The sequence below is a fragment of the Aphanomyces astaci genome (genome assembly GCF_000520075.1).
Source record: "Aphanomyces astaci strain APO3 unplaced genomic scaffold supercont1.18, whole genome shotgun sequence".
Classification (NCBI taxonomy): Eukaryota; Oomycota; class Saprolegniomycetes; order Saprolegniales; family Verrucalvaceae; genus Aphanomyces; species Aphanomyces astaci.
Window position 1 is genome coordinate 312,706 of NW_009798281.1, and position 13,308 is coordinate 326,013.

The 13,308-nt window shown below is 53.4% G+C and overlaps 3 protein-coding genes across 3 annotated transcripts; all 3 read right to left on the reverse strand.

The window, feature by feature from the left end:
* Positions 1 to 1,663: 1,663 nt before the first annotated feature.
* On the reverse strand, positions 1,664 to 5,153 carry H257_08253 (hypothetical protein). Its single transcript, XM_009834073.1, has one exon. The coding sequence runs from the start codon at positions 2,309 to 2,311 to the stop codon at positions 1,754 to 1,756; it is 558 nt and encodes a 185-aa protein (XP_009832375.1). The 5' UTR covers positions 2,312 to 5,153; the 3' UTR covers positions 1,664 to 1,753.
* A 198-nt stretch (positions 5,154 to 5,351) lies between these two features.
* Positions 5,352 to 6,135, reverse strand: H257_08254 (hypothetical protein). The gene has a single exon (XM_009834074.1). It carries the CDS (start codon positions 5,902 to 5,904, stop codon positions 5,542 to 5,544), a length of 363 nt encoding a protein of 120 aa, XP_009832376.1. The 5' UTR covers positions 5,905 to 6,135; the 3' UTR covers positions 5,352 to 5,541.
* Positions 6,136 to 7,344: 1,209 nt separating this feature from the next.
* On the reverse strand, positions 7,345 to 12,781 carry H257_08255 (hypothetical protein). The gene has a single exon (XM_009834075.1). It carries the CDS (start codon positions 12,759 to 12,761, stop codon positions 7,446 to 7,448), a length of 5,316 nt encoding a protein of 1,771 aa, XP_009832377.1. The 5' UTR covers positions 12,762 to 12,781; the 3' UTR covers positions 7,345 to 7,445.
* Positions 12,782 to 13,308: the final 527 nt, after the last annotated feature.

Consider the following 13,308-nt stretch of genomic DNA (forward strand, 5'->3'; position numbering starts at 1 on the left):
CGTCCATTCCATACGCAGTCGAGAACTTAAGGGCGTTGGACCCTGTCGAACTCGGGTGGATGGGGACTCAGTACTGTTGGGTCGATTTCGACCGCCAGTTTGAGCTGGCCCACACTAGTTCCCGTCAGCGTCGATGCCTCGCCCACTATAAACGCAACGGCGCCGTGTACTTGGAGGCCGTGGTGCGCAACCAGAACTGGGCCAACTTGATGACCCACATTGGCGGCGACGACGGCTTGTTTACGGTCGCGATTCTGGACTGGCTGGATCAAACGGAAGCCGGCCAGAGGTGGATTACAGCGACGTCCAACGCCAGAATCACTACGACCGTGGCGGACGAGGTGGCGTACTGGGAGGCCCGCTTGCTCACGTCGTTTACGCTTCAGTGGCAAAATGACTATATCACGGGGCTCTCCGACCTGTTGACGCTGCAAAATGCGCTCGGCATGCAATATGACGTCTTGTTGAGTCGCATGCCATCCAAGCTCGCGACGTGGACGTCCATTGTCATGTACTGTGCGTTCTACAACGACATGTACTTTATGCACTGGCAAAACCGCAGTCTCATCCGGTCGGCCAACAACTCGTTTCTACAAGCCCCGCCGTTAAACTACGAGGTGGCGCTGGGTATGTCCGAAGCCACCGATGGGGCAACGGTCCAAATTAGGGCCTTTCGCGCCATCGTCGGACCGTTCTTCTCTGTGGACACGTGGATTCTACCTGTCCCATTGTCGGCAGTGGACATGTATCAAGCATTTCAAACTGAAGTGCGCCAGGTCATGTCGAAATCCGCCTCGGTGGAGACCGCAGTGTCGACCATATCTGTAGCCACCACCCTCATGCCGACGCCGCTAGCCTGGTCCGATCAAACGTTATGGTTTTTCGGCGGAAATCCCATGTGTCTATACGGGCAACCGCAGAGGTTTCTGCAACAAACGTTTGGGTTTGACGACTCGTGCGACGATCAATTGCCATTGACGGTGGTGGTCACTAGATACGCGGCTCTCTTTAGCGTGCTCGTGATGGAGCACCATGACAAGAGTCATATTGCCGAGACGATGTGTAGCCTCGACGTTGCCCCTCGCAAGTGCCAAGGCTACATAAACACTTGGACCCAAGTGAGAGATCTCATAGCGCTACCAACGTTGCTGTCGACGGACCAAGTACTGCTGGACATACGTGCCTTAGACGTGGGCATCATGCAGTTTGCGTCGTCGGAACCATCATCTATAGAAGGGCAAGGCATGATCTTATTTCAACGGCTACTGGACGCGTCTGCGTTCGATTTTTACAGCTGGGTGATGGTGTTTGACTGGATTGAAGGCCTTCGCGAAGTCGTGCGCTTCGACGGTGACGTCCAGTCGATGACCCTCATGTCCATGCGTAATGTTCCCGTGGCTTTTGCGTCCTCGTCGACGTACGTGTCGGCGGTCTCACGGGGCATCATCTACTTCCTCGGGTACGTTTCGATGGTGCTAACCGTGGTGGGGATATGGTGTGTTCTGGCAACGGTTTCTGCCGTGCAAAAGTCATCGAGGACGAGTCCGAACTTGGTTTGGTTCAACCACGTCGTGGGAGCAGTGTGGATTGGTCGGCCACTGCTCCTCCTTCGAGGGGTCACGGCTATCCTTTTCCTCAGCACCGCCCAGCTGCATGTGACGACGGGCACAACTTCGTCGTCGTCGCGCTTTGAACTGCGGACTCGGTCGTGGCTCGACACTGCAATTCTGGCGGGCGAGGCAACGTGGGTGCTCTACGTGGCGGTAGATTTCTTAACGATCGTGAGCCGCCGATTCACGAGGATGTATGCCCCAGTGGCGTACGTCTTGTCTTGGGGCGTTCTCGTGGGGTTGGAGGTGGTTGACCCCGTGGTGCCTATCGCATGGACCCAGCGCATGTGTACGTCACAAGACATGGACCAGGCGCTGTCGTGCTCCAGCGCGGTGCTGCAAATAGGATCGTACCAGCGCGTGTGGAAGATTGTGTTGTTGCAAGTGCTGGCCCTCGGGGGCGGTGTGGTCGTAGCGTCGGTGGTGCCGCCCCTCTTGCTTGGAGTGAATAAGAAGCCGTCCACTCGGCGTCGGCGCTCTCGTCCGTCGGAGCGGCATGTGCTGAGTGTCGCCGCCTCACTGTTCTTTCCATTGGAGAAGCCCACATCCACTACGTCGACGTCGCTGGGGACGTTTGACATGCCGACGATTCCTTCCCACGATGTCGCGTCGTGGTTGATGGCAGGTCTGGTTCCACTTCCATGGCGCGTCGATGCGATTTTCGACATTAAAGTGTGGTTGCTACATGGGAAATATGTCATGCCCGCGATGCTACCGGTAAAACCCTTCACCTTTAGAATGCGACAAGGTGTTCCTGTGAAGAGGCCCAGTCGTTGGTCCAAACTTATCCGCGTGGGCGTTGCGTTGCTCTATGTTGTGGTCAGTCTCGGCAGTAGTCTTTGGTACCTCGAAATGACCCAAGCGCATTTACAAAACGACCTCATGTGGGCTAACTACAACATCACGGGCGTCCACACGTTTATCGCGACGTGGCTCAACGAACAGCTCGCTCTGGGGACACACCAAGCCACTGTGTACTTGCACAGCGATGACATCAGCGACGACAACTCGTATGACAACCCGGACAGCGAAGTCGTATCCGTGCCAAACGGCGGGGCGTCGATGCAATACTCGGAATTAAGTACCCTTGACGCGACCATCACGGGGCTACAGACGACTGACGCGTGTTCTGTGCCTTGGATCTTCACGCAATACTGCTTTGTGGACTTCAATCAACGGTGGGAACTGGCCAACACCGAAGCTAGGCAACGACGCTGTCTAGGGATAACAGCCAACGGCGCCGTGTTTCTAGAATCCATCCTTCGAAACGTTGACTACGTGGCCTTTCGCCGTTGTTGGGGCGACGCCTTTGACGTGGCAATCGCCAACGAAGTCCAGCAGTCTGTGGATGGTCGCAACTGGTTGTCCATTGTGTCTGCGACCACCAAGCTGAGCGTAGTCGACGAGATCGCCGTGTGGACACGTCACGGCATCCGCCACTTTCAAACCCAGTGGCAGAACTTCAAAACCATCGGTTTTACCAACGAGTACGCGGTCGTGAATGCGTTCGGGATGGTCCACACGTTCGAATTGACGGCCGAGTGCGCCGCGTTTCGCTTGGAAAAGCAAACCACCATGAAAATGTACTGGGCCCTGGCCAACGACCTGCTGGCCGTAAGCGGAAATGGCACAACCATCTCTGGACGAGGGCTGATTCGGTCCAGCGCATCTTTTGCGTTTGAAAACTCCACCGTCCTAGAGATATTGGTACAACAAGGCCTTGTCCTAGCACCACTGCCACAGATCTTTGCCGTCGTAAACTCCTACATTGGTCCGTTTGGATCGGTGGACATGACGTACATTGGTTGTCCGGCCAGCGTCAAGTCGGCAATCCAGTCGATTTTCGCGGCGTTGAGTCGATCTCTAGCCAAACGCGATGACGCACAACTAGCCTACGCCAATATCATCAACGGCATGAACATTCTCAACCCAATCCCGGCCCCGTGGATTGCATTGGACTTTTGGGTACATGGAGGCAGCATGTTGTGTCCTGCAAGCCACCCCGTGGGTATTTCCCAAGGTCTGTTGGAGTTCACGTCATTGCACAAGCAATGCTCGTCCGTGCCATTGCTCTCCACCTTGTATTTCAGCCGCAAACACATGGTTGCGGCCTCGGTCTTGTCCCAATCTACCCTTGCAACGCCAGAACTCATTGCACGGACCTGTTCTGTTGGAGAAAATACAGACAGCTCGTGTGCAGAGATCATAAACCGCAGTGTCGCGTTCGCAAGTGACGTCTTGGCACCGCATTTGGCCGTGGACATGTCCACAATAGTGTCCGATGCGATCGAACAAGTCATGGCGCTCAATGTGGAGTTGATTCAATTTGGCACTACGATGGACAATGACGAGGTGTCCCCTCTGAGATTGTTCCGAACCGCCTTGTTAGACCCCGTCCATCCCGAATTCACGTTCTTTGCATGGATTTTCCTCATTGATTGGGCGCGGGGGTCTCGCGACGTGGTGCAATTTGCCGGCGACCGAGGAAACGTCACCTTACTCACCGATTTCGAGCCCCCCCTCAAGCAACCTGTTAACCTGGCACAATACCCAGGGTATTTATCCAAATACCTTCTCAGTGCCATGTGGTATTCCACGCTCACGGCCATGTTCGTGGCGGCGTTGATGGTGCTCTACTTGGCAATCAGTAAGGGCTATGTGGAAGCCGCCAACTTGTACGAATTCCAGCGGGTTGGGTCGATTGTGTGGATCGGTCGGCCGTTTCTAATCGGTCGGTGCATCACGGCCATGGGCCTGCTCGCGTCGGCGTCACTCGAGTTGCGGTATTCTGGCCACATGACGTACATTGAATCGGTCCAAGTGCCATGGTTCAAAACGTTGCTGGCCGCGAACGAGTTTACGTGGCATGTGGCAATTTTGAATGACATTGGTGTCGTCGTCACTCAAGAATACACCGTCTACTACGCGACGATCAACAGCGCGCTGGTGGGGTCGGTGGCTGCACTGGTGTCGTTCAATGCTCCGATCCTTCACGCCATGGTCATCGATAAGCAGTGCCATGTGCAGCAAGTGGACTTTGCCGTTGTGTGTACCAGTGGGTACATTGCCATTGGACAGTTGTCCCGGGTCGTCACGTTGGTGGTCGTGGTACTGGCCTGCAACGTGCTGTGCTATGTTGCAACCCGACAAATGACTGGCAAGCCAGAACCGACGGCGCTCAAGTCGGTGTTTTTGTATGCCGGGGCAAAGTACATGTTCTCAAGTGCGGAATGGATCAGCGACGGCATGTACTACATGGATCGCATGTCTGCAGCCATGAACGGCATCGTAACCGTTCGATACGCCAATGTCATGTACGGCCTAGACATAAAGCTCTGGTGTACATTCCAAGTGGATGTGTCCGAGACGGTGCCGCACACTCGAGCCGCCCAATTTGCCTTGCCTTTGCGTCTCACCAGTGAGTATTAATAAGTTGCACCGGCGATTCTGTTATAAGCCAGGACATACTTAATTCATCACTGTATGGTGCCCGTGACTGAATGTTCAACGATGGGGGTACCACCCAATTGCTGAAACGATCCCATAACGAGATATGTGTCGATACTACATCTGTCATGCAATCGATAGCGGACATCAAGGGATGGTACCCCAAGGTTGCTATGCAGCGGATATAAGTGTGTTGTTTCGATAAATGCACGCGCAGTGTTTACGTGGATAATTCTAATGAGCACACCCTGCTACATTGACAGGGTGCACATAGATAATCCGACAACGTCGACATGGATATCAGTATTCATTGGATAAATGCAATGGCAACGCAAACTCGGTCGCGCGGGTGTGCGGCATCGTGTCGGCGAGGTCCACTTGCAACGTGCACCAGAACTTGATGTCGAGCCCGTACATGACACTGCCCCGACGAACCGTCAAAATGCCATTAATGGCTGCTGATATGCGATCCATAAAGTACATATCATCGCTGATCTATTCCGCCGTTGTAAACATGTACTTGGCTCCTGCGAACAAGAAACCAGACTTGAGTCGGGTTTTCTGGGTATTCGTCACTAGGTAGCGTGTGATGGCATAGCACACCACATTTCGAGACCAGGACGATGGCAATCAAAAGCACAAAGCGGACGGGTTGGCCGATGGCTAGGTCGCCAGTCGTGCACACGACCTGAAAGTCCACCTGCGCCATGTGACATTGTTGTCGATGGTCAGCGAATAGGTCATGGGAAGGGCCAGCGAAATACCCGCCATGACCACCCACACGAAGAAACTGCTGGCTGTCGAGTAGGACGGCGTGTACTGGTGGGTGAGCACCAAAGCCAATCATTCACCACCGCCGCGAGCCACGTGATTTCGTTGGCCGCCAGCAACGTTTTCAGCACCGACAGCTGCGCGGATTCAAAGCATGAGATGCGGCCAGAGTAGTGCAATTCCAGGGTCGCCGTGGATGGAGAAGTTGTGGACAAGCTGGGTCTGAATTCGTCAGACCGCACGCTGCGTCGATCTTGTCTGGAGTGGCCGAGCCCAATTGGTGGGTTGTCCAGTGCGCCACTTCGCCTGGTATAGTCGTTATGGGAATAAACCAAACATCTGACGACAGTCATGCAACGCCTGTATATATTGACAAGGATTGTTGGACGTTGATGCGATCCACTTCTGACCTTCAGGGACTTGGAGGAGCCAGTCCAGCACCATGCCGAAGATCCCGTCGCTTTGGCCGTAATACCCCCTCAAATCGTTCCAAGCTATGTTTCGCAGGACGGTCTCCATGTACACGGCGCCATTGGCCTTGTGAAGGTTCTCACACCGATCTTGTCTGTTTTGGGTGTGCGCGACTTCAAATCGTTGCGTGAGATCGACCCAGCAGTACTGGGTTCCTATCCACATGGCATCTTGCGTCGTCATCGTGCGGAGGTTTTCCACGGCATGCTTGAGCTCGGTCAGGACCAGTCACCGAGGATACACCAGGTAAATGTCGGTGGTCGAGGCTAGCCTCGCGTAGTGTTTGGCGACGGCAGCTCGTGGGGATAGGAGATCCATGGGACCGGATGCAAGCGTGGGCAGCCACGAGTTAAAGATGCCGATGATCAGCGCTTGGTGGTGTGTCGTGGAGTTGGCGCACCACATGTCATTGAGCATCGCAGGGTTTAATATTTAGATGTACATGAACACACAGCCGACAGTGCAATGTAGCCACAGCCTAGCGCTGTTGACAGCAGCGACGGTTTTGTGGGCGGCGTAGGGAAATCGCCTGCAGGTAGGATTTGCATGACGTTCCAGGTAATACCCTGTGATGGTGGATTTTGAAGTCGATGGTGGTGTCTAAGGGTGAAACTAAAAGCAATATTATATGATCCTAGTGGCCAATAGTTTCGTTGTTGGACTGCCACTTCGCAGTTACATGTAAATGCGACTTTACAGTATTACGTGGTGTTGAAGTTTACTGTAAGATTACTACTACGTAGTACTTCAGTGCCTGAACTGTGACATTAACCTTAACGTAAAAAATCAATCTGGTACTGCGCGTCCACCGAGTCCAAGTGCTGCAGATTTTGCAACTTGTCGCGGAACTCGGAGCCTCCACACAACGGCTGCGTGCGCAAGGACCGCCACTCGATGCGCGCCAGGTCCAAGCGCTGGTCGGCGTTGCAGATGAGGTGACTTATGTAGTGTACACTGAAACTGACGCAACATCACCGCTTCATCAACAGTTTGCCACACACGTCATATTTTGGTACTGTAAAATTCACAACTTCAATACATGAACAAAGAAATGTATTACTCCAAGTAATTTGGATTGCAGGGTTTCCTGTAATCGCTGTCATGGCTGTGCCAGCCAGGACAAGTTCTAATCTGGGCGTGGGATTGTTACCCTGAATACCGGTTGGACATGTGCAGCGGAAGTGCAAAGTGGGCCGCGGTTGTATGGGGACTGGTGTCTGCTAGATTCACGTGAAGCGTTCGCCATAGTTTGATGTCCAGCCCATACATGACAGTGCCCCGTCGAATGGTCAGGATGCCGTTCATGGCCGCGGACATGCGATCCATGTAGTAGATGTGGCCGTCAATCCAATCGGCAGTGGAGAACATGTACTTGGCCCCAGCGTACAAGAACACGGACTTGAGCGGCGTCGACTCTGGTTTGTCCATCACGTGTCGGGCGGCAAAGTAGCACAACGCGTTGCACGTCAGCACTGCACCAACCATACCCACAAGGCGCAGCGGTTGTCCAATGGCAAGGTGGCCGCTCGTACAAACGACCAGCGAGTCCATTGCTGCCACTTGACATTGCTTGTCGACTACCATGGCGTGACTTGTTGGAATGGCAATTGAAAGGGTGGCTGTGAACAGCCAGACCAACATAGTGTTGCCCGTGGCGTAGTGAGGCGTGTATTCTTGCGTCAGCACCAGCGCCATGTCGTTCACAATCGCCACAAGCCACGTGATTTCGTTGGCGGCGAGGATCGTCATGTACCACGGAACTTGAGCCGATGTGAAAAACGTGATGTAGCCAGAGAAGTGCAGCTCGAGGGATGCTGTCGAGAGTACACCGATGGCAGTAAGGCTTCGAACAAACAACAGCGGCCGACCGACCCACACGATGGCCCCCACGCGTTGCAACTTGAACAAGTTCATCACGTCCACGTGCCCATGGCTCAACGCAATGTACACGAGCAAGAGGACCGCCAAGAAGATCATTGTCGAAGTCACATACAGTACCACATTTCGAAGGTACGACGCTAAATTCACTGGAAACTGCACCATGCTCACGTGATCTTTCACGAAGGGCTGGTATTCCGTTAACAACGTTATGTTTCCAACATCGCCCTCAAATGACACGACTTCGCGATAGCCCACGACCCAGTCGACCAAAAACACCCACGAAAAGAACTCGAAGCTTTCGTCAGAGGGGTTGAATACCAAGGAACGGTACAGCGTCAAAGGAGATGCTTCGTCCAGCCTGCCATACTGTACAAATTCTACGTTCAACGCCACAACTGCGTCGATGGCCTGGGCTACCATTGACGCTACAACGTGTTTGTCGATTCTGTTGTGAATATACGTGTCAATAAACGCGATGATCGAAGCCAAGTATTTCATGCACAATGGGTTTCCAGTACCGTCGTGTCGACATATGGAAGCCAGAAATTCTGGAGTGTTTCGGAGCGGCAGTTGCGATAACAGCGCAGCCAACAGGGCATTTTGCTGATCAAACGCTACGGCTGCATACATTGGTGTGAATGAACATTGGCGATGCCATGCCACGAACCCTTGTAACCCCGTTCCAACTGGGCTTGGCTGGGCTTCCGGACACAAAATGCTGCCGCTCACCGAATTAAATTTCAAATCTATCCACTGCCTTGGCACTGGGTTCATGAGGTTCAAACCACTGGGAAGGTTGAAATACGCAACTTGTGCCGCGTCGCTTTGCGCGAGGGACTGCCTCAGTGTCGTAAAGACTTGACGAGCGACGCCTTTCAAGATCGACGGGCACGGCACGTAGGTCACGTCCACAGATCCGAACGAGCCAAGCTCAGACTGGAGCAAGCGATACGCGTTGGGCAACGGACTCGACACCGTGCCATTCTCCATCAGCAGCGACTGCATCGATGTATTGGCAAACGCAAAGAGCGAACTCGACCGGATCAAGCTGTGTCCGGCAATGGCAGTGGCATTGTTGGACACGGCCGCCAAGTCGCTCGCGAACGCCCAGTACATTTTAAACGTCGTTTCGCTTTCGAACCGAAACCTCGAGTATTCGTTTTGCAGCGTGAACGGGTACGAGATGCCATACACGTTGGTCACGGCGTAGTTGTTGACAAGGCCGATGGTTTTGTAGTTTTGCCACTGGGTGGTAAAGTGACTCACTCCGTGGGTTTTCCAGAACGCGATTTCAGTACTCACGCTTGGTTTCTCGTCGGCGAACACCTCATTAAGCCAGTCTTGACCTGCCGTCGATTGCTTCAAGTCGTTCACGATTGCGGCATCGATCGCATGTCCCCAGCATCGGGCAAACTCGCGGCAGTCAATGTTCCTCCATACGGATTCGAGAAACACGGCCCCATTTGATGTCATTCGTCGGCAGCGCTGCTGTCTGGCTGCAGTGTTGGCCAAATCCCACCGCTGGTCAAAGTCCACAAAGCAGTACTGCGTGGAAATCCATGGCACTTCACACGCATCCGACGCCCGAAGGCCCACGATCGCGTCTTGGATGGCATTCAGTTCCGTGTAGAGTAGCATTTGGCCAAAGTTGGAGGGCGACATGATACGACTGCTGTCTTGGTCAAACGATCCATCTTGATTGATATACTCGACGTCCATGGCAGTCTCCGTCTTGCGCACGCCAAGATATAGCTCGTCGTTTAGCCAGTTGGACATGAACACATGCATTCCAGACATATTGAACGTGGCCCAATACAGATCGTTGGCCAAGTTCACTTGGGCGACCTGAAAGTATAAAACACTTCCAACAATTCCCCCTACAGCATAGAGCACTGCCGCCAACTCACCAACCCGCTGCAGACGTTGCTGCGATTTTTTGGACAAGTACTTTTCGTAAGGTGGCGATGGCTGGAGTTGGGAAAAGTTCGCAATTGTGGCTTTGCGAGCTATTCGTGAATGGCTCGTGTCGTGCAACCACAACTTGATATCAAACAGCCCTCCTCGTCGCCAGGGGATGAGTCCGGCCATGAGCTGTGACGCAAAGTTCTGCGAGGCCAAGTCGTCCAGATCTGAGACCTCCAGAGGAAAATAGTTGTCGGCTACACCAAGGATGTACCGCTGGAAACGAATAGCAGGGACGGGGTGCCGCCGTTCGAGCACTGTCTTGTATACCAAGGAAATGGCCATGGCCGCACAGATCGAAAGGCTCTGAATCAATAAGATTAGGCGTACCCGATCGAACGACCCCATTCGAATCCCTCCACTGGAACATTTGATGGCTTGGTCCATGTTTTGGCCAGTGCAGACACGATCGATCCAGGCCCAGGGCAGCACAGGCACCGTCAGTTCCACCAAGACCAGCACGGACCATGCAATGACGCAGCTCAGGGGGGCGTACGACCTGGTAAAGTGAGACGTGACCACAGTGAGAAAGTCCACCGCAACGTACAGAGCCCAAGTGGCTTCGCCAGCAATCACACACGTGCTGAACCAGTATCTCGGTCGAAACTCAAAGTGGGAATGGACGCCGTTGATCGTGGCCAGGTGGAGCTGGGTCGTGCTTAGAACGAGGATGGCGGTGCCACCACGGAGCAGGAGCAAGGGGCGACCGATCCACACGGACCCCACAACGTGATTGAACCACAAAAACTCGGAAGTTTGCAACTTGGAAGTCCCAAAGGCCAGCGTCGAGACGAGACTTGCGGTGCAAATCGTAGCTAAAATCGCCGTGACGTAGACCACGACGTAGTACAAGCCGTGTGTCGCTGACGCAATAGACTCTGCTCCGCTGAAAAATTGCACTGGCGACTCTGCCACCGACATCAGAGTCAACGATGCCACGTCTCCGTCAAATCGAACGACTTCGCGCCTCCCAGAGACCCATTCGTAGATGAAGAACCACCCAAAGAACTGAAAGGCAGGGTCTTGCAGCAGCGGCTCGAACAAGATTGTCATGTTGAACCCGTCCACGGATGATGCAAACTGCATGATCCCCACGTTGAGAAGTGTGACTTGGTGGAATACGTCGTCGAACAACGCAGTGAAGCTGGCTGGGACTGGGGGCAAGTGCTTTTCGACTTCAAGAATCGATTGACACAACCGACGGCAGGATTCGGGAGCAGCGACCACCGCACAAATGTCGTCAACTTGCACCCGTTTGGTCGCCTGGACGGCGAAAAGGCTGGCGTGCAAATTGTAGTCGAGAGAAAGTGGGGTCTGTTTGTCGCACAAGTCGTGAAAACCAAACGTGTTTTGCACGTACACCTGAGGGGCGCCACGCAGGCAGAGAGGGTTTCCACCGTAAAACAATCGGTCTTGGCGAGTCCACGATGGGGGAGTGGGGGAGAGAGTCGTGCCCTGGATCGCATCTGCTGCGAAGTCAATGTCGACGTTCAGCCTCGCCATGGCTAGAACAATGTCCTCGAATTGCCGATACAAGGCCACGACTGTCGGCGGCACGGGGACGACAAACGCGTCGACACAAAAGAAGGGGCCGATGGACGCCCGGAACGCGTCCACTTGGGTCAAATACTCGCCAACATTGGTGGGCATACTGTCCATAACTACCTCGGGGTGTTGGAGGAAGGAGTTGTTGGCAGACCGAATGAGGCTTCGATTGGTCAAGTACATGTAGTACATGTCGTTCATGATGGTCCAATACAAGATTACAGACGTCCACGTCACCTCAGCATACGACACACTGCGCAGGACTAGTTCTTGCTGCATGCCAAGGGCGTTGACCAGCACAATCGCGTCCGACATGCCGTTGACAAAGTCGTTCTGCCACTGCAGCGTAAACGACGTGATGCCGTTTTCAGTCCAGAGCGCCACTTCCTCGGCCGCAGTCGTTGTGGGTCGAGCGGACGACGTGGTTGCCACCCAACGTCGACCGTCCTCACTTTGGACGAGCCAATCTTGAACGGCGATCTCAAAGACTGCCCCGTAAAAACTCATAAAATCGTCCCAGACTTGGTTTCGCAGCATTGATTCCATGTAGACTGCACCGTTGGAGCGGTACCGATCCCGACAGCGAGTTTGACGTGTTTCGGTGTGGGCGATTTCGAATCGTTTCTGGAAATCCACCCAGCAATACTGAGTTCCCATCCACAGGCTGTTTGGGGCGTCTAAAGACCGTAAGTTTTGCACGGCATATTCGACAGAAGTGAGCTCTGTCAAGACCAACTGCCGGGGATAGGTGGAATAGACGGCTGTGCTTGGTATAACGGCGGTGTATGGTCTGCCGATGGTAGCTCGTGGAGAAAAGATGTCAAGTGCGCCAGACGATTGTGAGGGGAGGATGGCGTTGAAGATGTCGATGACCAGCGCTTGGTCTCTGGAACTGGAGTAGTTGGCCCACCACACGTCGTTGGAAAGTGAGGGTTGAACCACGTAGAGGTACCATACCGAACAAATGATAGACAGTGTGATGTAGCTACAACCGACAAGAGTCCATGGAATATTGGGAGCTCTGGAGGCAGGGATGTCGGGGAGACCACTGTCCATCGGCAGTACTCGATGCATGCCTTTGTAATGACCGTTTACTCACTGACGATTTTGTAACGATGTTTCATTTGCAGTTAGTTATTGCTGATCAACTCGCTTTGGAAGCGTTTCGCGGTTACATTTGTCGGGCGGTAAAATACTGACTATTACGAGTATACAAGCCAAGTGGTCTTCCAGCAACAACGATGATAAGATCTGTACAATAGACTTGCCGTGACTCGAGGCAACACGGCAAGCCAATTGGTTTGGTCTTCTTGATTGTACAAGCAAAATGTCTACTGCCAACCCTACGACAATAGAGACTTTTACGAATGATTTCCCAGAACTCCGTGGAGAGATACAACAGTGCAATATGACAAACCCTGAAAAAAAAAACGCTCAATAAATTTGGATACCGGTAAACCAAGGCTGAAAACCGTTCAAACGAATAAACTCTAGTTAGATCAGGCATATGTTTTTGTACTCTGACCACCTCAACCCCGGGGATTGAGCATTATACTATACGTGATGTCCTTTGGCTGGCACTTTTCTGAAATGACTGGTGGTGTTCCGTTTTGGCGGTTTT

Bases quoted from the DNA above. Each gene is read 5' to 3' on its own strand.
- H257_08253 (XM_009834073.1), bottom strand. From the start codon at position 2,311: ATGACATATTTCCCATGTAGCAACCACACTTTAATGTCGAAAATCGCA.
- H257_08254 (XM_009834074.1), bottom strand. From the start codon at position 5,904: ATGATTGGCTTTGGTGCTCACCCACCAGTACACGCCGTCCTACTCGAC.
- H257_08255 (XM_009834075.1), bottom strand. From the start codon at position 12,761: ATGCATCGAGTACTGCCGATGGACAGTGGTCTCCCCGACATCCCTGCC.